At 34.0% G+C, this 27,717-nt stretch overlaps 5 protein-coding genes across 9 annotated transcripts; 1 reads left to right on the top strand and 4 right to left on the bottom strand.

The window, feature by feature from the left end:
• Positions 1–130: 130 nt before the first annotated feature.
• On the bottom strand, positions 131–5,199 carry LOC125874970 (uncharacterized). Of its 4 annotated transcripts, none has more exons than XR_007447337.1 (11): positions 4,916–5,199; positions 4,104–4,294; positions 3,950–4,010; positions 3,757–3,805; positions 3,081–3,135; positions 2,908–2,995; positions 1,976–2,094; positions 1,404–1,529; positions 678–821; positions 380–534; positions 131–231 (listed from the first exon to the last, which is right to left on the bottom strand). XR_007447337.1 is itself a non-coding variant. In XM_049556017.1 (11 exons), the coding sequence occupies exons 1-11, from the start codon at positions 5,103–5,105 to the stop codon at positions 172–174; spliced, it is 1,188 nt and encodes a 395-aa protein (XP_049411974.1). In that variant the 5' UTR covers positions 5,106–5,199; the 3' UTR covers positions 131–171. The 4 variants fall into 4 exon arrangements, 2 of the variants coding, with proteins under 2 accessions (XP_049411974.1, XP_049411975.1); XR_007447336.1 differs by having other exon boundaries at positions 380–497; positions 728–821; XM_049556017.1 differs by having other exon boundaries at positions 728–821.
• Positions 5,200–5,791: 592 nt separating this feature from the next.
• On the bottom strand, positions 5,792–9,230 carry LOC125872434 (uncharacterized). The gene is made up of 10 exons (XM_049553161.1): positions 9,125–9,230; positions 8,703–8,833; positions 8,329–8,528; positions 7,633–7,914; positions 7,411–7,469; positions 7,089–7,125; positions 6,884–6,955; positions 6,633–6,783; positions 6,394–6,528; positions 5,792–6,283 (listed from the first exon to the last, which is right to left on the bottom strand). Exons 1-10 carry the CDS (start codon positions 9,228–9,230, stop codon positions 5,864–5,866), a joined length of 1,593 nt encoding a protein of 530 aa, XP_049409118.1. The 3' UTR covers positions 5,792–5,863.
• A 2,734-nt stretch (positions 9,231–11,964) lies between these two features.
• LOC125874027 (COP9 signalosome complex subunit 5a-like) lies at positions 11,965–16,901 on the bottom strand. 2 transcript variants are annotated; one of them, XM_049554833.1, is made up of 6 exons: positions 16,366–16,901; positions 15,424–15,705; positions 15,166–15,313; positions 14,962–15,044; positions 12,426–12,503; positions 11,965–12,305 (listed from the first exon to the last, which is right to left on the bottom strand). In XM_049554833.1, the coding sequence occupies exons 1-6, from the start codon at positions 16,786–16,788 to the stop codon at positions 12,216–12,218; spliced, it is 1,104 nt and encodes a 367-aa protein (XP_049410790.1). In that variant the 5' UTR covers positions 16,789–16,901; the 3' UTR covers positions 11,965–12,215. The 2 variants fall into 2 exon arrangements, with proteins under 2 accessions (XP_049410790.1, XP_049410791.1); XM_049554834.1 differs by lacking the exons at positions 11,965–12,305; positions 12,426–12,503; positions 14,962–15,044; positions 15,166–15,313 and having other exon boundaries at positions 15,479–15,719; positions 16,366–16,842.
• Positions 16,902–17,797: 896 nt separating this feature from the next.
• On the top strand, positions 17,798–18,415 carry LOC125874198 (mavicyanin-like). Its single transcript, XM_049555043.1, has 2 exons — positions 17,798–17,966; positions 18,107–18,415. The coding sequence occupies exons 1-2, from the start codon at positions 17,798–17,800 to the stop codon at positions 18,355–18,357; spliced, it is 420 nt and encodes a 139-aa protein (XP_049411000.1). The 3' UTR covers positions 18,358–18,415.
• A 73-nt stretch (positions 18,416–18,488) lies between these two features.
• Positions 18,489–24,511, bottom strand: LOC125874197 (uncharacterized). Its single transcript, XM_049555042.1, has 7 exons — positions 24,270–24,511; positions 23,741–23,812; positions 23,057–23,090; positions 20,981–22,784; positions 20,203–20,293; positions 19,022–19,206; positions 18,489–18,934 (listed from the first exon to the last, which is right to left on the bottom strand). Exons 1-6 carry the CDS (start codon positions 24,347–24,349, stop codon positions 19,167–19,169), a joined length of 2,121 nt encoding a protein of 706 aa, XP_049410999.1. The 5' UTR covers positions 24,350–24,511; the 3' UTR covers positions 18,489–18,934; positions 19,022–19,166.
• Between the last annotated feature and the right edge of the window lie 3,206 nt (positions 24,512–27,717).

Below are 27,717 nucleotides of genomic sequence, written 5' to 3'. Positions count from 1 at the left end.
AGTGAAATGTCTAATGTTATAACAAATGAGAACAGAAGGGAATGATTCCTGCTGTTTGTAAAGTTCTCTCTTCATACATATAATTACAACATAATCCAAAGATTCAAATAAACTGATATTTTTTTTAAAAAAAAAATTTCACGGTCAAACGCCTATTGTATCTTCTGCTATTCAGTGCCTCCATCCCTTTGAATGGCCATCCTCCATATAGGGCTCAAGGAAACCAATAAACTGCAAATCCAATGGAAATTTCTTAGTCTCCACCAGCTAGTTTTTGAAATAAACCAACCTTACTTTTCATTGACAAGTGATTAGAAATCTTGTAACAACTTCATGAATGGTGGAACAGGAACCTCAGCACTAAGCATAGTATATGTACCTTACTTCCATCTTTAGACCACCGTGCACCGTAACCATTAACAACTCTTATCTCAAAAACAACACCATGTGGTGGAACAATATGCACATTCATCCAGCAGGAACGCGTTATTAAGTTCCTGATGACATCCAGGGCATTCCTATTTTTATCAGAATCTGGAAAGTGAAAAACACGAGACAGTAGCACATGAATCGTTGGTATCATGCAGCAGGTGATAACAGGAATTGCTTTCCAGAAGTAAAAATGTACTCGTAAAAGAAGAAAAACAACAGGCACGACTTGAGCATTAGAACCTCACATGCAAATCAAGGATGTTTATGTTGAAGGGCTCTGGAGTGAGGAACTAACCACTTCCAGAAAAACTACCCCAGTATCTGTCACTGCTCCTGTTAACGTGCTTTGACAATGCCCTCGCTCCATCAGTCAATGTACAACCTTTAGTCTGTTGCAAAAACTAGATACCTTAGGATTACTCTCATATGTAAAATAACCTGCACAGAGATTTTACTCATTTTCTTTTCCTACTTTCTTGCTCTCCTACTTTAAATAGTTCAATATGTCATCCACCATCCACCTTACCCCTCTCGTTAAGACAAAATATTAGTAACAGAATGGAGAAGAAATGGTATTGCTTTACATAGGATGGACATTAGTAAAGAGCCTGAAACTGCTTCAGTATAACAGTCCAACTCCTGTCACCCTGTTTCTATCAAGTGGACATTTGAAGTTCTATCTAACTTCTTGGTGTCTTACTGACGTACAAAAAGGCAAGCGGAAGAGCTTGCTTCTATTAGCCAAGAAATGTGGCAAAGAGGTTGATGGAGCTTCAGAAGCAATGGGATACAATTCTCTCTTCTTTCTCATCTTACTGTCATCACAATTTACTTCTATTAAAAAAATGTCATCTCAATAATCCTTTAACTTTCAACAATCATAATAACTATAAAAACAGCTTATTCACAAGGAAGCAGAAGTTTGCCCTAGAGTATTTCACAAGGAGAAAACCAACATAGTCATATCATACATTTGGATTATGTGGCAATAGAAATGATGAGATTAGAGAAGATGTTGGCGGTGGAAGTGCCTCAGAAACTGTTCCAGCTGTACATACAAATCCTAAAAGCCTCTGAACACCAGCATAGCTCAGTTCCTGAAAGAAATTAGACTCTTAATTAGGACTTAACAAGCACCTTTCTTTTTCTATACGCGCACCTGAAACAATATATGAAACTTTGTAGTCTTGACACAGACGTGAAAATTTGGATTTGATCTCAAAGCAGCTATGCTAAGGGCAAACTAATGCACGACTAAAGCACATACACTTGTAGGAGGACAAGTGTGTTAACGATAATAGAAGTTAAAATTTGTGCTTGATCCTGAAGCAGGTATACCTAGGGCCTCTCATGCAATATCAAAGCACATACAGTTGTAGGGACATGTGAGTCAATAAGAAGCAAGTTTTTGACAAAAATATCTCAAAGAATCATTTCTAACTTACAGGAGAACACAACTTCAATGACAGCATTATGTCATTTTGACATGATCTAAATATTATACCTCCAATGCCAAGATAAGTAGAGCTAAAGGCATACTCACAGATAGCATGGAGCTCAAATCGATGGAAGGCTGAGAAACCAGCTTCTTAACACTGATAGCAAGAACACCATTTGACCTTTCTTTCTCTTCTGAGTAAAATCTCCGGTAAACTTGGACACCTGAAATTTTCATGTTTATACAACTTAGCTTGCATATAAGGAACATCTATCATAAAAAATTACGAATTGGTTATCCATTTTACTAATTACAAGTATTGAAAAGTTAGTTACTAGCAGAAAGCAACAAAGTCCGGTATACAATTAGCCTCACCTTCAGTTCCTCCATATTTACAAATAAAAATGGATCTACCAACTAACAGAAAACAAGGCTTTCACCTCACATATCAATTATAACTTGAACATATTGCTTTACACTTGCAAGATTTTAGAGCAAATAAGGTCTCAAATGGTCCAACAATATTACAGTTGCTTTGATAGCCTTAAAGAAACCAACTATAACTTGGCTTTAAAATTCTGATCGCAAGTAGCGCGATAGGAAACCAAACTAGGAATGACCATTGTCATTTAACAATAATTCTTTTTTTGTACTCTCAAATTATGTGTTCTTCACATCAATAGAAACAGCTACACATTTATGGAGTTGGGGCATTAAAATGATGAGCATCAGATATGAGGTGAAAAGAATAGGAGAGATTGAGAAGGGAAATCAGGATATTCAAGATAGGGATGAGCAACCATAAGATATTTTTTTTTTGAAAATGGTAATTGTGAGCAACCATAAGATATTTGTAAACATATCCATAAGATAAACGATGATCTAACAGAAGATACTACTCTTAGATTCAAACATAAGATATTTGTAAGCATATCCATAAGTTAATCGTCTTCCAACAAATAGATAAGTCCCTACAAACATGGAAGGTATGGAGTGAGAAGTAACATCCTCTCTATCATATGGTAAGAAATTTCCACCTTCTTCAGTGGTATCCACTCCAGGAAGAACTTCTTTAAGACTTTCTGCTTCTAACATCTCATGGAATGAATGATAATGATGGACATCCTGCAAATGCACATTTTCTTCAGTCGACTATAAGAAGTACCAAAGTGATACATAAAAAGAAAATAAATGTACATGATGAATGTACCTGAACTTGAAGAACTAAACATTTGTTGATGAGGATGGACGAACCTGGTTCAATTCTAACATCCAAAAAAGACATCATCTGAGAGAGGAAAGAGGAAAAGAGAAGAAAATATTCTTTAAGAAGATCAATGTGTCAAGATGCTTCCTGTCATTTTTAAGCAAGTCCTTTCTTTTAGAATGAAAGGATATTTCTCGAAGTTCAATCGTGAGGTTCTGGTTCCAACACATTTGAAGATAAACCAGGACTAACTTTTCGGCTCTGTACTAAAAATGGTTATATCATGAAATAGAATCACGTTAAACGAAAACTACTAATATAGAAGGCACCCATGATGATCTAAAACATTGGAGATGGAAATTCTTCTTGTGATGGAAACTTTGATGAAGGTCAGTATAAAACAAACATACATGACTTCTTGGGCATCCTCTTCAGAACATCCAAATTATCATATGACACAGAAAATCAAGAGTCAACCAAATACAGTTTTATTAACCACAAGGTATTCTAAGAATAGTATTTTGGCACTTGAATCGATTGAGTGGACTGATTAAGGCACACAAACCTAACTGATTGGCGACCTTGCGAATCAGCATTAAGCACAACATGTTTAATGAGGAGATGTCAAAAGCAGTCAACAGAGTAAGCAAAATGCATGCAAGTCATAATGAAGTCATACTTATTATAGTGTCCAACAGCACACCTTCCTTCAACTGTTTTCTGTCCGTCTGCAAATAATTTTGAACACTCAACAAAGAATTCAACTATGAAAACAAAGATGAAAATGCATTAAAAATAAAAGGAAATATAAATCTATGACAAGGCGGGAAACTAAGTTTGCTACGGAAAGCAATATATCCAGATATTTATACTTCTAAGTAGAGAGAAGTAAGGCTCCTGAACATGGAGTTCAAAGTCCACAGATTTAAGCACCTGTAGTTAGCAACACCCAATATATATTAACTTCGGAATGATGTATGTGAAACTGAAACAAAAGGAAGAAACTCTATTACATGTTTAACTTACATTGAGCAAATGTGAACCTTTTTCCCTAATTAAACTAGCCCACTCTTCTTCCATTTGCTTCATAGAACTAGTTTCTTGCATTACTGCAAGTTTGTTTTCTGTCCTTGGCAAGGCTTCAGAAGAAATAGCCTCATATAAGGATGCTGCAAGGCGCTTGTATAAAGGATATGAAGGAACTCCTTCAGAAAGACCTATCATATACAGGCAGCACGAGATACAGAATAATCAACTCGATAGAGGACAAGTGGTACAAATGAGAAGTTTTAATCTTTTAAAAAGAAAAGATCGACAATTCTCTTTGCATTAGTCAGCACCTACTCCCTGAATCCCTGTTCCAGAGAAGGGAACACCCTAAAGTATCAGACTTATTCCTGTATTCGAAGCAAAAGACCCATATAGACAATACCAACTATTTAGGATTAAACTAGTTATTCATGTTTGAACAACAAACATGGAGGACTGTTTTTATAATCATTGTTTATACATGGTTAACATTATTTTTTAACGTATATATAGCAGATGTTAAACCCCCTCGAATTCTTAGTATATTTACTTCTTTATACTTTGAACCTTCACTGAAAATCCTGGCTCTGCCATGGGAGGCAGGGTAAGGTCTATTATGTACACTCTATCCTTTTTCAGACTGCACTTTGTGGGACTACATGGGGTATTATGTACACCGGGTATTATGTTGTTAAGATCAAGCGCTTGTTTTAATAAAATACCAATAGTTGCATAGCAAATGGGTTACTTCTAGTTCAGTTGCCCCAAATAGTTGGTACAGCAAAAAATGGGTGAGAAGTAAGAATTACCAGTGGGATTGAAAAAGGGATCGGAAGGATCTTCTTGTAAGAGGGTGGAGCAGTAGTCTTTGGAGAGACCTAAGTCAATTTCAAGAGTGCCGTCAATGGAGGAAACAAGTGTGAATCTCAGCAGCTCTTCTATGCAGTCCTTCAGTTGCAGTGACGCTCCAAATCCCGGAGATGCTGGCTGAGATTCCATTTTTATCGACTGGATCTTTATTGACTCAATTCCCCCCTGCGTTCATATGTTCTTCAAATACACAGAAAATCGATGACTTGGGAGGCCTGTGACTGTTTTTTTTTTTTAAAAAAATATTATCATTGCATAGGGGTACGGGAAGGGGAAATAGGAAATGGGTTAGACGATTATAATGTGGGTAATCAAACCCTCACCTTGAACTCACGTGACAAACCAACTGGGCTAATAAGATTCTGATATTGTGACAGTAAGGATATGATAAATTGATAATAGTTGGAAAACTCTTATACCCCAAGGGAGGATGTGACTAGTCCTGATTTACGTTCAAAAGTTCCACATTAGGCAAAAGTGCTTCCTAACAAAGACGATGTCATATTAGCAAGTATTGAATCCGAACTGGTCAATGATGAGGTGATTAGTCTTGCTTTTTGGTATTGTACCCAGACTTTAGTCTTGCTTCGTAGAGGTCGAATACCAGCATATACTATGAAAATATTTAAATACAATTGACAACACTTGAACATGTAGTTTCTGAAAAAAAATATTGATAAATAGATGCATTTCTTTCTTGTTTGAATAATCATACATGCCATTAGGGGTTTGTCCCAATAAACTAGCTTTGTTTTAACTTTCTTAACAATAAAGAATATATTGCTATGTTAGAGATCCCTTTGATCTCATCCTATATATACTCTTCTAATCCCTACAATCTGTTAAATCTGTATAATTCTCTAAGCTAACACCTAATCAGATGTCATTTAGGTTATTGAACTAGGATTAGTATCAACCTCGGCTTCTTTAACTTTGCCTAATTCTATCATATCTACTGTTGCAGAAGAATGAGGCTTGATAGAACAATCGAGGTTGTGATGATGATTTTGTTCATGGTGTGCTTCAAATGTCCACACGAGGACTAACGCAACCATTACTGTTGACAGGAAAACGAGTCCTCCCCATGTCATATGCGCGTTTTTCTTTAATGGTTTGCAGTGGTAGTCAAGGATATCAGAGAACGAATCATACACTGTGTCGCATTCTGCTAGGCTTTCCATTCCAGGGTACACATCCAGTATCCTTTTGAGAGCAGTTGTATATGCCTCGATGTTATTGAAATCCCTAAGCGGAATCAAGACTCCTCCTATGCAGTTTTCATTCGTGCAAGTCAGCATCTTGATTATCTTTTCATACAAGAAGAGAAAATTCCGTCAATTCAAATGTAAAGGAAAGACTAAGAACAGTAACTATGAGTGAAGAAAATTGTGAATTATATAGCCTTTGAGCTATATACCCGAGGGAGGTCTCCTATCCTGATTGCGCTAGATGGACAGTTCTCATCAGGCTCATAGTTATAGTCAGGTGGACCGGAGAATGGGTTGCAGATTTGTGCAACATTTCCATAATTTGTAGATAGTTCGCGATTTACCTGCAAATTTCCATGTTATCAAGACTAGTAAACAAAACTTTATTGCTCAAAATACCAGAAGTATTACTTATTTTTCAGTGATACTAAAATAAACTAAATTTTACCCTGTTCACTACTCGATGAATCCCTTCACTGACTTCATATAGGATTGATTCTGCAGTGAGTAATTCATTACAGGGGAGGATTGAACTCAAGCTATTGTTGTAGGGATTTATCTCGAAACTTTCTAGAGCTGTGCATGCGTCTCCAGCAAAGCTGTAATAACAGATGGAATATGATCATCAGTACGCCAATGCCGTACAATTTTTGAGATGAAACACAAATCTTGAGAAGTTATTGGAAATTGTTTTCGTACTTGTCTAGAAAGAAATAAATCCCGAAAAATAACCAGCACAGGATTGTAAAGATCCAACACACTGCAATCAGCCTGCATGGATCAGAAAAATGTTTCAAAAATTAGAAACTATCGGAGTATTGCCAAGAACTTGGAAAGTGTATATCAGATATACTATATCTAAAACAGGAGGCAAAATTTTGCACCATTGACGTGATATACTTACAGGCGAAAAGTTCTTCTGAATTTGAGGATTCCAAATACTGCAATGAAAAAGATTGCAGCTTTAGTTAGAATTAGATATTTAACGACAGCTCTACTCAAAAATACCAGGTGCGGATAAGTTTTTACCCAAAAATAACTAGTCTCCTTTTCTAATTCCCTCTTTGCAAACTAAACAAGAGAAATGGCAAAATTTTGAATATTATACTAGTGAATTCTAGCTCCCAGACAAGGAGTATTTTACACTTCCATTTTAGTTCTGGTTTCAAGATTCTTTTGAAATAATATCGAACAACAGGAAAAGTCGAGTTGGATTTAGTAGTCACCTGTTAGGGCAATTACAGCAACCAAGTTGAGTGAAATGATCAATGTAGTTACTATATACCTGCCAACAAAAAGTAGTATGCATTTCAGTTTTTTTTCTAGCAACATAAAATGAGCATAAACTTGCTGGCTCACTTATTTAATTGCCATGAAATTGTATGGACTCGAAAGCACACACTAACTCTAGATCCTGGATTTGCCTCTACTAGAAGATGAAGACTTACAATATGTCAAGGCCTTTCATGATTAAACGCCTGTTTTCGGTGGCTTCCCTATGTATATCAGCAGCCTGTCTGTCAAGACTTCTAGAGGTGGGAATGAGGAAACGAGCAGCCTCATGACGTATATCAGTATGTGCTAAGTCAGTGTACATCGCTCTCAGGGATCCAGTAGTAGTGTATATAGTCTCCGATGCCTCCTCTGCTGTATCAACGACAATGTCCACAACTGTATTTGTTCTTGAACGAAGTTTTGCATTCCCTCCTAGTGCCAGGCCTGTAGCTGTTCTGCAATGATAGTGAAAGTATCTCAATTTTATAAACCTTCCACAATAAAAGAAAAACCACTTTATTCAAGGATGCAGTACATATATTTTTTTTGTTTCCCATCCGATGTTTGGTACCTGTTTTGGGCCCAACAAGTAGTCTGTTTGGTCAAACTTGCAAAATCTGCTTATTTTGCTTTTCGAAAAGAAGTATTCTTGGAGAGTAGCACTTTGTGTTTGACTAATTTATTTGAAAAATATTTTTGTCAATATTAGAGTAGCAATTCGTGCTTGATCAAGGTTCTAAAAGTACTTACCGACTTCTCAAAAACAGTTTCTGCTACGACTCAAAAAAGCCCTCCTTACCAAAGGTGACTCCACTCTCAGAGCTCAAACCTGATATCTTTGGTAATATTAGAGGAATGAAGTAACTTACATAGCTAAAATTGTCAAGAAAATAGCTGAGAAGGTCAGCCAGAGATAACATTGTTTATAACAAGTTGATTTCTTCTTAAACTCTCTGTTTTTCCTTTTAGAGCAGCAGGTAGAGGCTAGAAGAAATACTCCATATCCTAAGCCACACAACAGCCATATCACTGCAATGACATAGCCATATATACCTGTAAAAATTGTGGACTGCACAAAAAAAAAAAGTTGAAATTTCGTGTTAGATATTATTTTTAGTCCTATTAACTTGTAAGAGGTCACACAAAGCATATTTACAGGCAAGTCATCTTAACATTGATCGATTTGTAATATACTGACGATGTATATAACTTGAATACATTAGGATAATAGATGAAAACTCACACTCCAATAGTGTTTATTTGTAATGTCAAATCCTCCTTTGTATTTCTTGAAATTGTCCAAAGGATTTATTCTCACTGTATCATCTGATTGCTTGGCTTCTGAAGCACAATCTAATTCAACTAATCTTCTTTCTGCATAATCAACAAGTCAATTTATCAATTAAGAGCATTCATTAATATTAAAACAATATTTCTTAGCAATAAGCTTAATGAGATAGTTAGCTTTAATTAGGTAAGGACTTCTATAAATATGTTATAAATGTACTGCATTATTACTACAATGCTGGAGTTTATACAACCTTAAATTGACAAAACTGTACAAGACAATTTTCCAAAAACAAAAACTCAAAAGTGACTAGTAAACGTTATTTCTAGCCATACAGGCCAATGCCCAAAACGAAAAATAAAAATAAAAATTGTTACCTGGTGGCCTGACTGATAATCCTTCAAGATTAGTGAAGTTAAAGGCAAAGAGGAGGGCAGATAATAGCAAGGATATAGCCACTTTCCTCCTATGCGTAAACTCCATCTTCTAACCTGTAAAGTAACTATAAGATTAAAGAACATCTTAATAAGTACTGTACTTTCTTAAACTTGTATAAAGACAAACTAAAACAAGGGAGTAAAAATAAATGAGATTACACTTTTGGACAGTCAAGATAAGCTAGTTTTATCTATTTGTATAAAAAATCTGTTAGCTAGAATTACTAATGACGACGACAACAACAATAACGTAACAACAAAGGCGAAGCCAGAATTTTTAATTTATGAATTCCTAACCAAGATTCTTTTTGTATTGTTACTGAATTATCAAAGTTATTAAGTTTTTTCAAATGCCGAAAAAAAAGTACATTAATCTACCTTGTCGATCGTATAGAGGTGAATGTGCACGAAAAACTAAAGCTTTTGTAAACGAAGACAAAAAGGTAGATTACTATGTGAACACTTTCAATTTGAGAATATATAATATAACATCCAATTCAAGAATATCATTTATTAAAGATAATATAATCCTAATCCTTATACATTATAAACACTGAAATTAATAAATTAATTTATTCTATTAAATATCCTTCTCCTATATTAACTCTTTTTTGTAGTGTTATGTTTTTAAATTCAACTACTTTTTAAAAGCTTAACCGACCAAGACAAAGTTTTTTTTTTCTTTTTCATGAAAGAATATCCTCGAATTAAAAGTTTGTTTCCTAATCAAATTGCTTTTTACGTAATTAGTACTACAAAACATCACGGAAGAAGATTCTTCACTATTTTTATATATAAAAAGAAATTTCATTTTTTTATAATACAGAATGAAAAATCAAGAAATTACGTACGAAAAGGTAAATCTAAAATTTGAACTTTAATTATGTATTCTAATTGTACAATGACTCCCACAAAATACTAACAATTGGGTTCTAATTAAAATGTGACACATTTGATGATTCGTAATACTATAACTAGATTTTAGAATAAAGTATCTTTCTCGGAGTGATCTCATCAAATAGAAAATTTCTCTTGATAACTAATTTCAATGATCGGTCTAATTATACTCTTTTTGATATGTTTTTTTGTATCTGATATTCATATTGAAGCCCGATTAAATTTGAATTCGCACTGAAAAGTTCACATTAGAGATTAAAACACTCTCTAACAAAGGCAAGGGGACTCAAACCCGAAACTTCTTTTCTCTTGGGAGTGCATGGAACAATTCTATTCTTTTGTTTGTTTAAGTACTTCCTCATATTCAAATTATTTATTATTTTAAAAATTTATAACAAAATTAATTATTTTTCCATTTTATTCTTAGTAATAATTGTTCTAGAACTACAAGCACATAAATAAAGTAAATATTTAACGGAGAAAGATTATATATCTTAAAACATAATTGAGAATAAAATAGTATTCCAAAAAGAGCGAAGATAAAATAGTCAACAAAATAATAATAATCTACCAATTAATTTTTTTTAAAGAACCTGTAAAAGAGAAACACGACAGATAATTTGAGACAGAAAGCGTCCAAGAAAATAAATGGAAACAAACACAAATTAAAGAATTCTTACCAGATAGTTGTGCAGTTTGTTCAAGTCTTCTTATATACAAACTCATAATCATATTAAATTTACTAAGGTACCAAAAAATTCAAGCTTTTTATAAAGAGCTTTATAAGAAAAAGAAAAGTTCAATTTCTCATCATGAAGAGGAAAGGTCAGTAAACCAAATGGTTTTTTTTTCAATATTAATATTGTACAATGCATACAGCAGCCTCTCTAATTCTTCAACCCCCTTTTGTGTACTATGTATACAAGCAATATATAAAATTTTGGAATTTTCAACTTAGTTTAAGTCACCTTTATGGAAAATTATGAAAAGGTTTACGAAATATCTACTTAATTATCATACAAAAAAATTACTTATACGGGATTTTATATAGGAAATAAGAAATGATAACATAATAAAATTAACTTGGCGTATTAAACTTGGATAAATGTTTTCCTCAAGTTTCTTTGGCTTTGCCGTGCACAAAGTTTTATATATATGAAGTGAAGAAAAAGGATGTGCTTACTTTACTACTCTCTCTATTTTACTTGTTTTATTTTATTAAAAATAGGTGGTTCAAAATAGTTATTATAATAAGAAGTCAAGATATAATTAAATGCATTTTTTTCAATTTTCCCTTAATAATATTTTTTTCATAGAAATGATAGAGTTTGATTAATTAGTATAGAAAATCTAAGTGAAAATCTAAAGTGCATGTATAGAAATGAGAGAATATTTATTGAAAGAGAGATTAATATTCTAAATAATTAAAGATAATAAATAAAAGATATAATAGTCAAAATACGTAACTTAAAGATAATAAGTAAGAAATAAAAATATACTCTAGTAAATAGTAAATAAATATATACTCTAGTAGTTAAAATATAATTTCTTCAAGAATGCCACAAGTAAAATGGACCAAAGAGAGTACACGTATGAAAAGAACACTTTAACTAGTTTCGTCCAATCCAAAGTCATCTTATTTCTGAAAAGTTATCCAAACAATAGTATGATGAATAGAATAAGCGAATAACAATGCTCATTCTGCGTGAGATATAACGTATAATAGTGATGCCCAATGAGATAAGTTATCCTGGAATAACTTATCCAAAGATAACTTATCCGAGGATGAGTTATCATAGAATAACTTGCTCCCAACCAAACAACCGCAACAGTTCATAAAGTTAGCCCAGCATTTCACTTAGAGCCGGTTTTTCCTTAAAAGTACCAAACCAAACATGTCGATTTACTGAACTTATAATTAACAAAAGGAAAAGAACTTGTGAAAAACTTGACAAAATCTTCCATAACACTGAACAGCAAAAGTCATGATATCTAAGAGAAGCCAATCACCGTAAACTTTCACTTCTTTGTAGCTACATAAATAGGAGTCAAAGATGTATATAGTCAACTGCAAAAAGAAACCTAGAAATTGCACCAAATTGGTCTACATCCAGATTGATAGTATATGAACTTCTCAGCTTTCGATCATGGGCTCGGGACCTGAGGGTTCTGTCTGTGACTTGCTTGACTTACCAACACTATTGAAAAGAATGTCTTTAATAACCTGAAAACCAAGGATAAATACATGGAGTGTCAAGACGTTCCTATCCAGCAGTGGAAATGTTCAAAGAATTCAAGCTAGACGAATGATATGTGACTAAATTAAGAATAGAACAACGTATACCTGCGACATTAAGCCATGAACTTGCTCGACAGTTATCTTAGCACTATCACGTGTAATCTTAGCAAGCTGAGATTCTTCCTGCGACTCAGAGGACCAACACATTTAGCATCACTATGCAACCAAAGTTGCATGATCCATGTTGTATTTTGCAATTCAGTGAAGCATGCATAAGTAGCAAGGTAAAAAGGAAGTCAAAAGACTACTGAAAAATGAAGTCAGAATCTGATAGCATTCAATGCCCAGCCTGAAGTTTTAGATCGAGGCTGTGTAACTACCACATAACCAAGCTCAATAGCACAAAAACAAATAGTAAGATGCATGAAGTGAAACAAAATGGCACATCACCACCTACTGCAGCAGATTACTGATTGCTTCACAATACATACATGAAAATGGTATTGCAATACAAGAAAGTGAAAGGCTCCACCCCTGATGCAACCCAAGGTGCCTTGATGCCTTTCACAAGGAGCCAAGCACGTGAGCTCCGAGTGTTACAAGGCTTATTCATGAAGAGAGATGCACCTGAGTGCATCATGGAGCCATCCCCAGGATTCCATGTATTTATGATAGCTTGGGATGATGAAAGAAAGGAGAAAGGGCAAGTTGGCCATGCTACTTTATGATTTTTCATGAATTCATCCCAAAGGAAGACAACCAAACAAGGCCCTTACTTCATTAAGGGTAAAATTGTAATAGCAAGTATCTTCCTTTTCTATCTAGTATAAGTAGTAGTGGAAGGTAGATTATTATCAAACATAAAGAGTATTACTCCTTGAGAGATTTGAGTGTTTGCTTTAAGCTTTTGGTTGTGTTGAAGATTAGAAAGAAGGGTTGCTTGGGAATTTTAATTCCCTAGAGGTCTTTCTAATAGGTTAGGTGTTTGATAGGATATTCAAAGGAGGTAATTTCTATATTGAATTGGTTGTCTTTGATTCATTTCCTGTGTCTACCCTTCTATCTTATTTTGTTTCTTTTACTTTCTTGTTGTTATTCTTAGTTTTGTCCTTAGAATTATATCAGCCCCGGTACCTCTATCAAGCTCATCCCTTTCTACAAGTGCACCTAACACAGTCATAGAGATAACAGTAATAGTGATGATAAACTGCCAGACAATATGTTGTTGCCTAGTCATATTTTATCCTCTATTCTGTAACTTCCCCGCTAATTTTGGACAAAATGGTTACATGCAAACTAAAATAGACTTTGGAAGTGGAGGACAATGGTTGGTTCAATGCTTTCAGGATCCAATTTCCTCGGTACAAATATTGCATGTGCGAAGGAAAATAGGGAGAACACATAAAGACAGATTGAAAATCACTGCCCAAGGCAAAAGCCTGATATACCAAATTGTAATCACAAAACTTATCCTCAAATTTCGCTAGGTTAGTATTATGCCTGATATACCAAATAGTAATCACAAAGCTTATTCTCAAATTTCGCTAGGTAAGTTGCTTGCTAATATAATGCTATAGCTTTTGTTTTCCACTCCTTTGCCTTTGACTGGTTTATCATCACTTCTATGTGTCTGCTTCCCCACCCGCCAAACAAACCTCAAACCCCTAATGTGAGAATGGAAATACAGACACCTGTTCGTAGTAAACAAAGAAATTCAATAATGATGCAGCTCCCCTTTTACACCTAGTTCTGCTTCATAGATCCGATATTTGGCAAGTGATTATTACCCACTCTTAACCACAGCAGTAACAAATGTCTTTATTCCACAGGTCCACTATAATGGAGGACCAAAACATTCACAGGTAAAGATAGGATCATTTGGCACATTATTATGATGGACTAGTTTTCTATTTGGGGTGATATTCTAACACATTCACATGAGATGATGAGAAGGGAACTTCTCCGATGTCCACTATACCTTATTTTGACATCTTTTGTTAAATGTAGTAAGAGAGCTCTTCACTCATACAGTCTTGGCCATTTCTCCCTTTCTTAAGAGTTTCACTTTCACGTACACGCAGTTGCTAAGAGTTGCATGAACCTAATCCATAACAGATCGACAGACCATACACATTTGAATACATAGTGTATCCTTTTTTTTCTTGTATTGCCATTACTTTCTCCTAGTTGATTTATATAAGCACGCATTAGGTGTTCCAGTATATAAATTTTAGTAACTGTCATCATTTTTTAAAAAAAAAAAATGAAAATGTAATTGGTAAATTGGAGGCAAATTTATATTTAGTACCCTTTGCACATCCATGCACATTTTAATTGTAAGCAGTTTCATAGCCCAGCAAAATATGATCAAGAGGCCGAGTATGCTGTAAGCTACAAAGTTCCAACAATAATCACTCCGTAAGCACAAAATATTACCTGGGTTTGAAAATGTCGAAATAGGAACCACATGCCAAAAAGATACAAAGATAAATGGCTTCAACAAATCCAAAAGACTAAAGAACTGGCAAACTAATATTCTTTTTTTATGCCAGACTAATATTCTCAAAAACAAAGTAAGAGATAGACTTGTAAGTTAGAGTATGAATTATCAAGACCAAAAGAAAAATATAAAAGAAAATACCTCCTTCTTTCTTTGAGGGGGTGCCATTAAGGACGCATAACGTGAATTGGACAGCTGATTTTCAGCATGCTCCAACTTTTCAGCTGCATGATTTAATGGGATCAACTAATTTTAGGTGTTACAATATCATGTAAACTCATATGCAGGCATCAAATCATTATGATGATAAAAGAAAGTGGAAAATGTAGGCAATAATGATATTACCAAGATCAGATATCTGTCCAGCAACATAGTCTCCATTTCCAAGCAAAGGAGATGAAGAAAGTGTGTTCACCCAATACTTGTTCCATAGTAGGTCCAAGAGATGGCAATCGAGAGAGGACTTAAAATATGTAATATCCAATGAATAATACTGCAAATCAAGAGAAAAGTTGGTGAGCTAACAGTCAGAGTAAAGCAGAGTTGAAGACCTAGATTTTAATATATGTGTGTGAGTGCATGCTCTCATGCCAAAGAGGTGACCTGCTTGCAATGTACTCCAAAGTCTTCGATTTTGTTCAAAGGAATGGTCTGGTACTCCGAGATGGGGTCATCTGGAGGCTTATATCCTTCAGGATATGTTCGAAAGGCACCAATCTCAACTTTTCCAGCAGAAACAGTTCTTGTTGGATCAATAACAACTGCAAGAAAGGGCTCCTGATATTGCTGATTAAGCATTTGTGTAGATACATCAATACCAGAGAGCCAGCATCCGTAACCAGGATGTGAATGGTACCACCCGACCACATTTTCTAAACGACCAGCCTATACCAAAAAGTCTGAGTAAGAGAATGGTCAGAACAAACTGCAGTAACAAGCACACTCCAATTCAGGAACCGAGCACAAAAATATCATGACATGGTCATTAGTTTTTGGGATCAAAGTAGATAATATTCTCTTCTTCACTGAGAAAATATCACAAATTCAAGCCAGCAGAATGAAATATCATAATGGGGTTGGTGTAGAATCAGGGATAATAGGTTTTATATTATTGTCCTCTTCATAAATGTCAATCAAAAAAGTTACAACACTAGTTGCAAGTCCCTGTTGTCAAGTAAGCTATAGCAGACAGCTAGGTAAACTAGTCAACGCAAACTGGCCCGTTCCACGAATGAGAACAAAACCTCAATCTCAAGCTAGTCGGTACAAAACCTCAATCTCAAGCTAGTCAGAATCTGCTATACGAACCTTCACAATTCAGTTAGCTTCCATTTGAACAGGTTACATTCTAATATTTAGGGAGTAATTCTAAAACTCAAGGCATTTACTTTATCAACCTACAGTTGTGCTCCATCTGAACCAGTTCGATTCCAATTTTCAGTAAATCGAAAAAATTCATCTTAAATTGACTAGGTTTATTCTAAAGCTCACAGTATACTAGATACTCATAAAAAAAATTAATCTTTTTTTTATAAACGCACTAACCTGCTTGTTGGTCTGTGAATATTCGACCATATATTCATACGCATCAGCTTGAGCATTAACCCTAGTTTCAGTGCCTTCAACGGGGAGGGCAAAAGCGTCCATAACAATAATTGCATCGCCATCAGTCTTACCCTGCATGAGTCCCATGACCTCAATTGTACCTCCGGAACGCGCGTGAACAACCATCTTGAGAAGAGCAAGAGCAGAGATCTTCACACGCTTGAAATAGTGAGGGTCACTCGCCCACGGCTTCTCCCGCTGAAACTTCGTCTGTGCCGCATCGTCGTAGTGGAATATGGCATCTGACGCAGAGTTTTCCGGTGTCGACCCCGACGGCGCATCTATTGTCACGATGTTGTTCTCTAACTCCCAGGTTTGCTGCGCCATCGCCGCCGACGATGCGTAAGAATTTAGAGCGTCCATTGTAACTTCGGAGAGAAGGGCAATTGCAGAGCTTTTCGCTACAATCTGAATTTATAAGTGAAAAATCGACCAGGGTTAATTAGAATAAATGTATTTAAAGAATTAAGAAAAGATTAAATTAGACCTCATAATAGGATTTAACTTTAAATAATATTCCTTATATTTTCAAATTAAATCACACATTTAACCTCTTTGTAACCTGGAAATTATGTACAAATATTAGTTTGTATGTATTTCTATCCTAATAAAATCTGGTTCGGAGCGTTATCCCAAATAGGCCTTGCCGAATTCGAACACTAGGTTGGAAATTTTAAAAAAAATATTAAATTTAAAATATCATTTGATTATTAAATTAATAATATAATATATACTTATTCGTAAAATCACTAGATAGATGTTCAATTATCATTAAATTAATAATTAAATATATCTTTGATATTTCAGGTATCCTATAAGTTGTAAATGTTTTAAATATCAATCTTTCAGTCATTAAATATCTCTCAATATATTTGAAGGTGGAAAAGAAACATTATAATTCACTTCTTCAAAGTTCATTTTTTGTAATTTGTAGCTGAAGAATCTACTTATTGCGTCATTCCAAAAGAAAAAAAAAAGTTTGATAATATTCATGTTCCGCGTATATTTCATAATACTTTGACTTATTCATTAATTTTTTATAATAAAAAAAATTCACAAATAAACTCGCAATTATTGATGTTCTTCAAATTTCTTTGAGATAGAGTCTCTTTTTTTCAATTCTTAAGTTTGGCATTGCCTCGACCTGTTTCACCTGTTTTGAAATGCATGGAAGAATTAAATTGAATTAATGCAAGATTAATTTGTCATTAATACATTTGTCGTAACATTCAACACTTATAACACTTTTAATAACATAATTAATGTGTCAAAATAGCAGTAGAACATTTATAAAAGGTTTTAGTTCTGTTGCACTCACTGTTATAATTAACTAGAAAAATAAGAGATAATTATATTTATAAGATTACACAAGATGCAGGTTATACTAATTTTGCTACTTTTTGTTGTTGGAATTTTAGTGAAATCAGTAAATTCAGAAAGATACATTGTTGGAGAAGGCTATGGCTGGCGTTCTGCTCCGTACCCTACTTACTATGAAGATTGGGGTAAAACTATCAAGTTAAAACCTGGAGATGAATTAGGTAAACTTTAATTTCACATACTACTCTTTTCTCAAGGAAAATATTTTATCTCTGAAACGTACGAACTATCAAGGATGTACATAGATCGGTTTAGTTCAGTGTTTTTATTCATCAAATTTTCCGTGCCAATTTATTTGTAGAGTTTAGGTTCCAAAAGCCAGACGATTTGCTGCAGATAGCAAAATACGACTACTATGCATGCAGTTCCAACACTCCTTCCAGGCAGTATAAAGATAGTCCAGCAACAGCATTCTTGTTGATACCTGGAGATTATTACTTCAAATCCAGCAACAATACAAATTGCATCAATGGCCAGAGGCTTTATGTAAATGTAGCACCTCCAAATGAAGATAAAGATAAGGATAACCAGCCTGGTGTATTAAAGAATTAGACGATAACCTGAGACGAATCTAAGATATCTAGAGTCAGTGAAATCGGAATGAAAGTAATCTTATATATGCATACATTTTAATCGTAATTCTTTCTTATGTTTTTGCATGGTTTTGAGTCGGAAGCAATAAGTTCAGTTAAACTCACAAAACCTGTCATAGGCAAAAGAATGCTCAGATGTGTATTACAGGAAATCTATTTTCCATGTGAACTTTGATGTGTATTACCAGAAATCTATTAAAACAAATAAAATAAATGAAGAAGCAACAGCTATAAATACATATCTGGGCTTTAAAAAGAAAACTAGGCTCTCTACTCTTCTGGCCAAAATTTCACATTCTTCCGTAAACCCAATATTAACACCATGTTCATCAGAATGTATGGATAAGGTTTATCGGAAACAACCTCTCTACCCTACAAAGGTAGGGATAAGGTCTGCATACGCCCACCACCTTCTTCAGATTCCACTTGTGGGAATATACTGGGTATGTTGTTGTTGTTGTTCATCAGATTGTATCTCCAACACGAATCATGGCAGTCTTTTCAAGTGCAGCATTGGTGAAGACCTTGACAATTTTCTGTGAGACCGTAATAGAACAAAAGGTCGTAAAATAACAAACATAAACATGACCTCATTCGATTCAGAAGTTTGAAAGTATACTTACATGTAAGCATATCATCCACATGAAATGAGTCTCTTTCAATGACCCGTTGTCCTTGCTAGATATCGTCCCCGACTAAATCTAGCAAAGCCTCTACGTAATTGAGATCTTGAGCTATGCTCCAATCAATGCCTTGAGGCTTCAAACGCTACTTCACACCCAACAATTCCTTCAGTTGTTCTTTACTACTGCATGTGGAACCCAGCAGACAACTATGCATTAGTAACAATAACAACTACATGCCATAACACAGAAATCTATAAGGTAATTTGAGTTACTCTTTTTCGTTCATAATGCAAAATTCCAGAATGCAAAAAAAAAAAAAAAAAAAAACCATTCCCTCCTTTTACTAAACCACAGGCAGACAGGATTACTTAACTAAGACAAATTGAGCGAGATCACCTTCTTGGACAGAAATACTTGGTCTGCACTATAATATGTCACATTGGCTTTAACTTTCACTAGACAGGGAGTGCACATAATATGGTATAACTTGCTAAGGCTCAAAAATAAAGCTGTCTATATTCAAAGCTGCTAATGGAGACTGAAAGAACTAGGTACAGCAAGCATAGAGGTAAAGTTCTTTCTCCTTGTGCCGAAACTAAAGATGATTCTTAATCATGTTTACTTAAGATCAATTCAGAAGGTTAAATGGATAAACCTCTATTATACACTAATTCTAATACCATCTATACTCTGTCCCACCACCAATTCACACTGAAGTTTGCCTACCGCTTAAGTTCATTTACCAATAATAACTTGAATTTATCCTGCCATAACATCAATTTTATGAACCAAGCTGAAAAGGTCATATTTTCCTAATTGGTCATAGTTCTGCAATTTGGAAAACTTTCTTTATTTCTTTTAGGGCGAGAGAGACAATTTTAGAGTTCTGGAATATTCTATAATCCTTTATTGACGGATATATATAACGAAAAAAAACGATTAGAACAAAGCAATTTGAGGTTTGGCCACAGGATTAGACTACAATAACTGTTTGGTCATTGGACATGTAAAGTAGACAAACTATATTTTTTTGGTCATAAGTAGAAGATTAGTTTAAAAATAAGCTTCTCTGAGTCAAGCAGCTTCCCTACTCATGATATTTTACCTTCCATGTCAAAATAAATAACACTAGATAATGTGTAGAGGTAATAAGAGACCTGCAGCAGACTCAGAAGTACCTGTTTGCAAAAGAAGGAATTATCTCTTCAAGAGCATGGAGCATAATGGAATTAGTGGTCTCATCACAAGAACTTCGCCTGTTCTTGAGAACTGTAAATGAATAAAAACAGCCAGTAATCACCACCCTTAAAATACAAAATTTCATAACTTACTAAGGATTGGAAAACAATAGAACTGATGTAGGGGTAAATATATTTGTAAAGGTTCATATTTCAAAAACTCTAACAGAGAATTTTGAATTATGTCGAAGTGATGGCGAAATCACATTAAATCTGACACTTCCCTGACAAGCACCCAACCTATCTCGAATCATTCATAACTTCGACCTTTCTAGGGTCTCAGCGATAACAAAATAACTTGGAGAAATTTACAAGCACTTCCCTCTTAGAGATTACACATGTTAGGATCCAGAATGTACCATATCAATGTATCATTTTCTCACTCACTTAAACAGAATTTTTTCAGATAATAAACAACCATTCTACACCCTGAATGTTCACAACTGAACCACCCATCATAAATGGATCATGGGCCTAAGTTGTTTGATTTACATTGCTGCCTTCATTTTCTCTTCCATTTCTCCTTTACAAGAGGTTTGTTGCTTAATCCATTGAAAAGAGGTAACGACAACTAGGCCTCAATTCTAAGCTAGTTGTGAGTATGCAAAAAAGAAAAAAGAAAAAAAATAAATCTAAAGCGCTAACCTAACATCTCATTTCCTTTCTTTTACCATAGAGACGCTAGAAGCAGCACAAGTAAAGTTTAGTGTTCAAGTACCTTCAAAAATTTTGGGATCTGAAGTGTTGCCTTGGAGATATGATACATCGTCCTCAGATAACTGTAACCCATCCATCTGAGCAAACTTATTCAAAATACAGCCGACAAGACTATAAGCAACCATACTTGTTTCATCAGAACCTTCCTGGATAAGAAGATACTGATTTCTACTCAAGTTTTGCCTGTGAAGTGATACGCTTTTTTCTTCTGAACTCTTTGTCGATGTAAATTTTGGTGGTGTGCATCCCAAGTCCCCGACAGTTACTTTTTCCTCCATATCATTCCTGCCTGATACTTCATTAGGTGAGAAATGTGTAGAAAAACTATTTTGATCTCTAGTTGAAAAAGATGAGCATGAATCCCTTCCTTCTTGATGGCCTATGCTTCTTAAATGGCTATCTTTACCACTCATACTCCTTGTGACTTCAGAAGCTTTTGATTCTAAGAATGATGAGGAATTGTCAAACCAATTGGAATGAATTGAATCTACTCCATCGGTATACATTGACTCAATCTTGACGCTCAACTTGTGTTTGGGTGAAAGCAGAGAAGATAAACCATCATCTCGACTAGCAGTGATTGGTGACTGAAAATCACTTTGGTTTATCTCGCCAACACTTTCTGCTTGGCTGTATGAGACATTAGGATCAGACTTGCAATTCTGAGGAAGATCATAAAGATGTTCATCTTCATCACCACCTTCATAATAACTATCCTCTGCATTCTCCATGTAAGCATTTGCAAAATCTTCACTGACATCACATTCAATGAGTGAATCCCAAACAATTTGTTTTATCTGAGCACTAATAGTCAGCACACGTTCTATTTCTTCCTCTACCTCCTTGTTTGAGTAGGTTTTGCTATATTCATGCCTATATGTTTTGTTAATTATTGCTAGACTTTCTATTAAACTTTCAGGGATAGACTCCAAGTCGCTGCATTCAAGAAGATATTCAGTCAACATTTTCTTCACGCTCACACGCAAACGAACACTTTCTCTGGCAGCTTTATTATTAGAATCCAGCACAAGAGGCAAATTTCCCAGCTCTGCAAAACTCACTTTGGTTTTATCATCTAGAATCCTGATTGCTTTTGCTATATCATTCTGCAATGCTTCTACATCTGGTGAAAGTTTTTGGAAAAAACTCGGAGAGAGACAATAATCAAGTTCTGGTTTTAGCATTAAGGCTGCTACGGACAAAGCCTTAGCCAGGGGTTCTGGTGGTTCATTCCCTTCTTCATAGTCTGATAACATTTTTAATGAAGTCCTCCGGATTTGTTCAACTAAACTTCCAATACTCCAACATATTCTAGGAGGCTGCAGTAAAGGGATGTAACCTGTGACATTCCTCAGATTCCTATGCATTTTACTCAAAGTTAGAAGAGACAACTCCTCAAGTCTATCCAGAACATAAATAGCAGAACTGCGAAAGGAGGATTCTGAGGTAGAACAAGAAGCCCCATGATTAACACGAAAGTTTTGAGGATCTTTGAGGAGTTGAGAAATTTGTTTAATTCGACTTTGACTGGAATCATCATGCCTATGGAGAATTTTGGGAAGAAACTGCCTGATTGTCCTTCTCATTTGCCAATTGGTTTTCTCAAAAGTAATTGAGCCGCCAGTTACAGTCTCTGCAATACAGCATAACCCCTTGTTGTTCATCTTATCAAGCATGGAATATATGCCTCTCAAATTCTCAGCTGAATTGGAGAGCAATGTCCCTGGTGCACCATGATATGTCCTTTCACCCTTATGCACTCCAAATGCCTTTGCAACAGAAGTTCGAATGTTCTCATAATGTAACTGGAATAAAGGTGCAAAGAAATATATCAACTTAGTGGGGAAAAACACTTTGGAATTTAGTTTGACAACAACAGATAATGTTCAATACAAACAAAGAACAGGTTTCTCTGAAATAGGGAGTGAATAATATCCTTTGCTTCAAAAATTACATGTGAGCAGTATCATTTGGATTTAGAAAAAGAAAAGAAAAAAAGAGATACAGTCAGGAATATTTTAACAATTTTGAGTTGTAGCATGTCATTACATCAGCAAGCATTAAAGGGAACACTTACATCATCTTCTCTGAGCAATGATTCAGGTAAACTCCTGCAGATACAGACAACAGAGTCAAGGTTTAGTTTGAAGTGCAAAACATTACTTGAAAAACAAAATGCAATCTATGCCAATTCATTATGAATCTAGATAACAATATGCATAAACAAGTCATCATTTATAAGAGCAACCCATGTACCAAGGTTCTGTAAACTTCTAATAAGTATGTAGATGTAATATAGGAAAACAACTTTCATCAAGAAAGCACAATGCTTTAAAAGAGCCAAGTCAGGGAGATAAATTTGCTGCTTCATCTTCAATTATAATAGAGAGCACTGATGTAGTCGGTGCTGCTCATAATTCTGTATATCCAACTTAAAATAAGAAGGGCCAACTGCACCATCTGAATAGATGTGTGCATCAAGTCTAATACTTTTCAGTTTGTTTGTTCCCTAACTTAGTAAAAGCTTACAAAAGACGAAATATCAAAGGGAATTGACAGACAACGCATTAAAGTACCATTGCAGTCATATGGAACAGTCAATGTTGTAAATATTTCAACGAGACAAAAGCAGCAACTGCTAAAATGCCTTTTCTACGGAGAGATAAATTCACTAACCAGGACAATACTCACACAACAGAAACAATAAGAAGAGTTTCTTTACAAATATATATATAAATTGAAGGAGAAAGAAAGTTCTCACATATCACCGGGAGGTTTGAGTCTGTCCATCTTTTTTTGCTCTCTTTCGGACAAATCCAAGTCCATTAACCACCTGCAATATTAGTTTCATATGCCTTAGTATTACTGAATATTATCCCCATTAACACTTTGTATTGCATTACTGATACAAAGAAAATTGCTCCCACTATCATATTTTATATGACACTCTACCCACTTTAGAACATCCTAAAATGTTTGAGAATATTCTCTCTCTACACAATTTTCACGAATCGAAACAAATATACAAAAATAAAATTCATCAAATTATTCAAAAAAATTTGCCAAGTTTTTACGGAAATTATACATATTTTATATTTTATGTCAAACTATATACCTACTCAAACACTATCAATACAAAAAATATTATGAAACCACTCAACCGAGATAGTATTAAACAAAGAAAGCAACTATCAAATTGGAAAGGATCATCAATGTAGTGCTAAAATTAAATGATGAAAATTCGATTGTAGTTTGAAATAAACTGATGTCAGAGAAAATAAAAGGCTTACCTTCTCTTGAGCCTAAGTTCTTTATCTTGCTGCTTCAATTGAGAAGCCAAATCTTTACAATCCTCCATGTACGCCTCCATATTATCCTATTCCTTTACAATACAAAAAAATAGTTCTATAATTCACTTCAACAAAAAAAAAACACCCTCAAAATTACAAATCTTCAAAAATTTGGCGTCTAGATCAACGGCGGCAAAACCCTACCGCCAATAAATAGGGGCTCAAAATTACAAATCCTTTCCCAAAAAAAAAATCAGTTCGCAGCAGACAAAGAGAGGAGATACATAACATAAATAAAAAGAGACAGCACCGTTGAAAGAAACAAAATACCCTAGAGAATATTAAAGAGGGAAAAAGGCCCTATATACCTAACTTTGTCATTTAAAACTGATATTTCTCTTATTATGAAAATTACTCATATATATATTTATCATTATACAACACTCACATATGTATCTACCGTTACATAATAAGCTCACATATACTCTTTATTTAACAGAAGTGAAAAAATTAGTTTTAAATTTATATTTTTGATTTATAATTTTATTAAAAATTATTTAAGGGTATATATGATTCTTCTAGCAAAGTTCAATGTATATTTTAATTTTTTTCATACCTAAATTATTTTTTGACTTCTTTGATTATAATTATTTGAGTTTTTTATTCTTATTTTATTTTTTTCTTTCATTCCTTAGAGTAAAGAAAAAAATTTAAAACTATTTTTTTGTGGCTATATTATAATTTAAAACTATTTTTTTGTCTATATTGTAATTTAATTTTTGTATTTCAAGAAACAAATCTGGTCATCTATAATAAGTTTTACAAGAATATTAGTGAAAATTCTTATTGCCCCATTTGCTTTTTTTTTTATTTATTTTAAAATAAAATATATGTTTTTTTCTTATCTCACTCCTTTCCCCTAAAAAAAAGTTTAAAAGATTATTTTTCGGTGCGTGGGTAGTGAGGTGTGAGGTTAGGGGGACTGGATAGAGGATGGGGGTGGGGTGATAAAAATAAATAAATCTTTAAAAAGAAAAAAAAGTTCTTTTATCCACTTAAATTGCTAAATTGTTAACATTTAATTATTTAAATGTTTTTTTAAAAAAAATCTATTACATATATCTATGTGCACGCCACATCAGCAAAAAAATTCACATATGTACACATGTGGCATAAGAGGGGTGTTTTAAAATTCACTTAATCAAGTAGAGTGATATTTCTAAGGGGGGTCAATAGTTGGAGGACTAATACAATAATTCACGTCAATTTTAGGGGTGTTTTCGATACTTATCTTAATTAATTTGAGAAAGTATTTCAAATAATAGTTGCATCTATATCTACCTTTGCTATATGATTGAAAAGAATTAGGGATTGGATTATGTTCAAATTTGTACCTATTTATTTTCTATTAATCCAACTTGTTAGAAGTAAAATTTGGACTTGGACCAAAATCCTCTCTTCCACACTTCCTGTTGCAAAATATAGCACATTTAATCCCTTTATAAATCACGATTTAGTGAAAAACTGATATGACACAAAGTATTTTGAATAATAAAATTAAATGGTTGTAGTATAATTATTTAAATTAAAAATGATTGGTGGATGTATAATTTATTTAGTTTATTGATACCTCAAATCAAATTACTATAAGACATTATGTCCCGAAATTTGAATTCAGAAAAACCGGGATTCGACCACTCAAATCATGTGAATGGCTGTGTTTTAAATACTTTGCAAGTTCTGAATATTTTAGTAGAAAAATATATTTTAAATTGAAATTAGGTTCTGTCCTATCAAATAGACAAATATTAAAACGAAATATGTATGTAAACTGAGAGAGATCTACTAAGTGTGGGAGAGGAAGTTCTAGTTTTTAGATAAAATTGGAAGAGAAAATGATTTTTTCACCAACTTATTTCTGATGCTTTAATAAGCTTATTCCTGTTTAAGGTCAGACTTCAAAGATCATTAAAGATATCCTTATATACAAAGTCGTTTTTGATAGGAACCTTTTATCTTTCAAAGTAAACTTTTTAATATGAATTTGAATTAATCAAACCTCATAATATGTACCAGATAGCAAATGATAATAAAAAAAAAAGCCATGCTTTCACGAAATAGATCGCCCAACTGGTCATGGTTGGGCACAGTTGGTCACGGCTAGCACCTCTTTGGGATCGGAGTCATCATGTTGTCGTGACACTTTCGTTACGAAGTTTACTGCAGTCTAGATTTATGAATGGATTCAGTCAGTGAATCACGGCCTCAAGTGTGGATCGATAATATTATAGACCAAACGGGAGATCGAAACCCATTCAAAAGATTAGTCTATTAGGTTGGAAAGTCTATTTAACCAATAAACTCAATAGTATTTCTCTTCTTATCAGTAAGAGACAATTCACACATCCCAAACATTTAGTTACCAAATTAACAACAAGAACATGTATAAGCTTTAAGAAGCTTCTATATTTAAAGGAGTTAATGAATATCATTTCATTTTAATGACACTTTACAAATGACCATAATATAGTCTACAAATCTCAAATTCTCAATTCACATCAAAGAATTCTTCATAAACCTTGGAATCTCAAATTCCAAACATTTTCATATCCCTCTCCCCCCTATATTTTTGCTTTTCATGTACAAAAACATAACATAATAGGGACGCAGATCTTATCCTTATCTTTCTGATAGACTCTCGACTCAAATATTTCTTATCAAATAGTCATCAATATTGAACCCAACGGGGACAAAAAGCTTCTCACGTTCCCACCTAACACGATCCGCTTTATATAAATAAGGAAAATTTGTAACACTCCAAAAGCATTTTGTACATTTGGATCTGACATTATAAGCCCAAAAGAATCCATGGGTACGAGGATTAATGTACAAATAACACCATCTCATAGGGAAAGCAATTTGTGATATGTTAAATTTGTAATTATCACCTGGAGAAAGCTTTGTTAAGGTGTTAACTGTGTCGAAATCTCTGCACATATAATAGATTGAGAAATTGTTATCGTTGGCTAACGTTACCTCAATTGTGGGAAACATTTTATTTACGAAACTTGTTTGTTGTTCAGCATCTGAATATTGGGGTGAAGAAAGAAATATTATCAAAATAATGATGAAGAAAAGAGGACAAGAGTTGGTCATGTTTATTGCCATGATTATGGATTTTTTAAAAAAAAAAAAATTCATGGCAATTGTTTAGGTTAATTTTGTGTAAGGGATTATAAGGGTTTGTGATTATGGAAATTGATGGTTTTCCTATGTTTTCGGAATTTGAGGAAAGATATTTTTAGAGGGGTGAGTTTGTGAATAATAAGAGAAAAGAAAAGATGTTGTTATGTACTCGTATTGGGTCTGATTAATTTGAATTTGCATGATGTAAGCTTATTTAAGAGGGAAACATTCCTAATGTAATAATTATTATTATTTTCATATG

Source organism: Solanum stenotomum, chromosome 8 (assembly GCF_019186545.1).
Source record: "Solanum stenotomum isolate F172 chromosome 8, ASM1918654v1, whole genome shotgun sequence".
In the NCBI taxonomy this organism is placed as follows: domain Eukaryota; kingdom Viridiplantae; phylum Streptophyta; class Magnoliopsida; order Solanales; family Solanaceae; genus Solanum; species Solanum stenotomum.
The sequence above is the reverse complement of the archived record's forward strand: the minus strand, read 5'-3'. Positions and strand labels throughout refer to the sequence as shown.

Coding starts and splice junctions, on each gene's coding strand:
- LOC125874970 (XM_049556017.1), bottom strand. CDS start 5,105: ATGGAATCTCAGCCAGCATCTCCGGGATTTGGAGCGTCACTGCAACTG. Junction 4,011..4,103: donor AAGGTTCACATTTGCTCAAT/GTAAGTTAAACA, acceptor TGCTAACTACAG/GTGCTTAAATCTGTGGACTT. Junction 2,095..2,907: donor AGTGGATACCACTGAAGAAG/GTGGAAATTTCT, acceptor TGAAAATTTCAG/GTGTCCAAGTTTACCGGAGA.
- LOC125872434 (XM_049553161.1), bottom strand. CDS start 9,230: ATGGAGTTTACGCATAGGAGGAAAGTGGCTATATCCTTGCTATTATCT. Junction 6,956..7,088: donor TTCAGAAGAACTTTTCGCCT/GTAAGTATATCA, acceptor TGATCCATGCAG/GCTGATTGCAGTGTGTTGGA. Junction 6,529..6,632: donor TTCATCGAGTAGTGAACAGG/GTAAAATTTAGT, acceptor GGAAATTTGCAG/GTAAATCGCGAACTATCTAC.
- LOC125874027 (XM_049554833.1), bottom strand. CDS start 16,788: ATGGACGCTCTAAATTCTTACGCATCGTCGGCGGCGATGGCGCAGCAA. Junction 15,314..15,423: donor TTGGAGTACATTGCAAGCAG/GTCACCTCTTTG, acceptor CTTGATTTGCAG/TATTATTCATTGGATATTAC. Junction 15,045..15,165: donor TGGACAGATATCTGATCTTG/GTAATATCATTA, acceptor TAAATCATGCAG/CTGAAAAGTTGGAGCATGCT.
- LOC125874198 (XM_049555043.1), top strand. CDS start 17,798: ATGCAGGTTATACTAATTTTGCTACTTTTTGTTGTTGGAATTTTAGTG. Junction 17,967..18,106: donor AAAACCTGGAGATGAATTAG/GTAAACTTTAAT, acceptor ATTTATTTGTAG/AGTTTAGGTTCCAAAAGCCA.
- LOC125874197 (XM_049555042.1), bottom strand. CDS start 24,349: ATGGAGGCGTACATGGAGGATTGTAAAGATTTGGCTTCTCAATTGAAG. Junction 22,785..23,056: donor CATTGCTCAGAGAAGATGAT/GTAAGTGTTCCC, acceptor CCTTTATTCCAG/TTACATTATGAGAACATTCG. Junction 20,294..20,980: donor AGATCCCAAAATTTTTGAAG/GTACTTGAACAC, acceptor ATTCATTTACAG/TTCTCAAGAACAGGCGAAGT.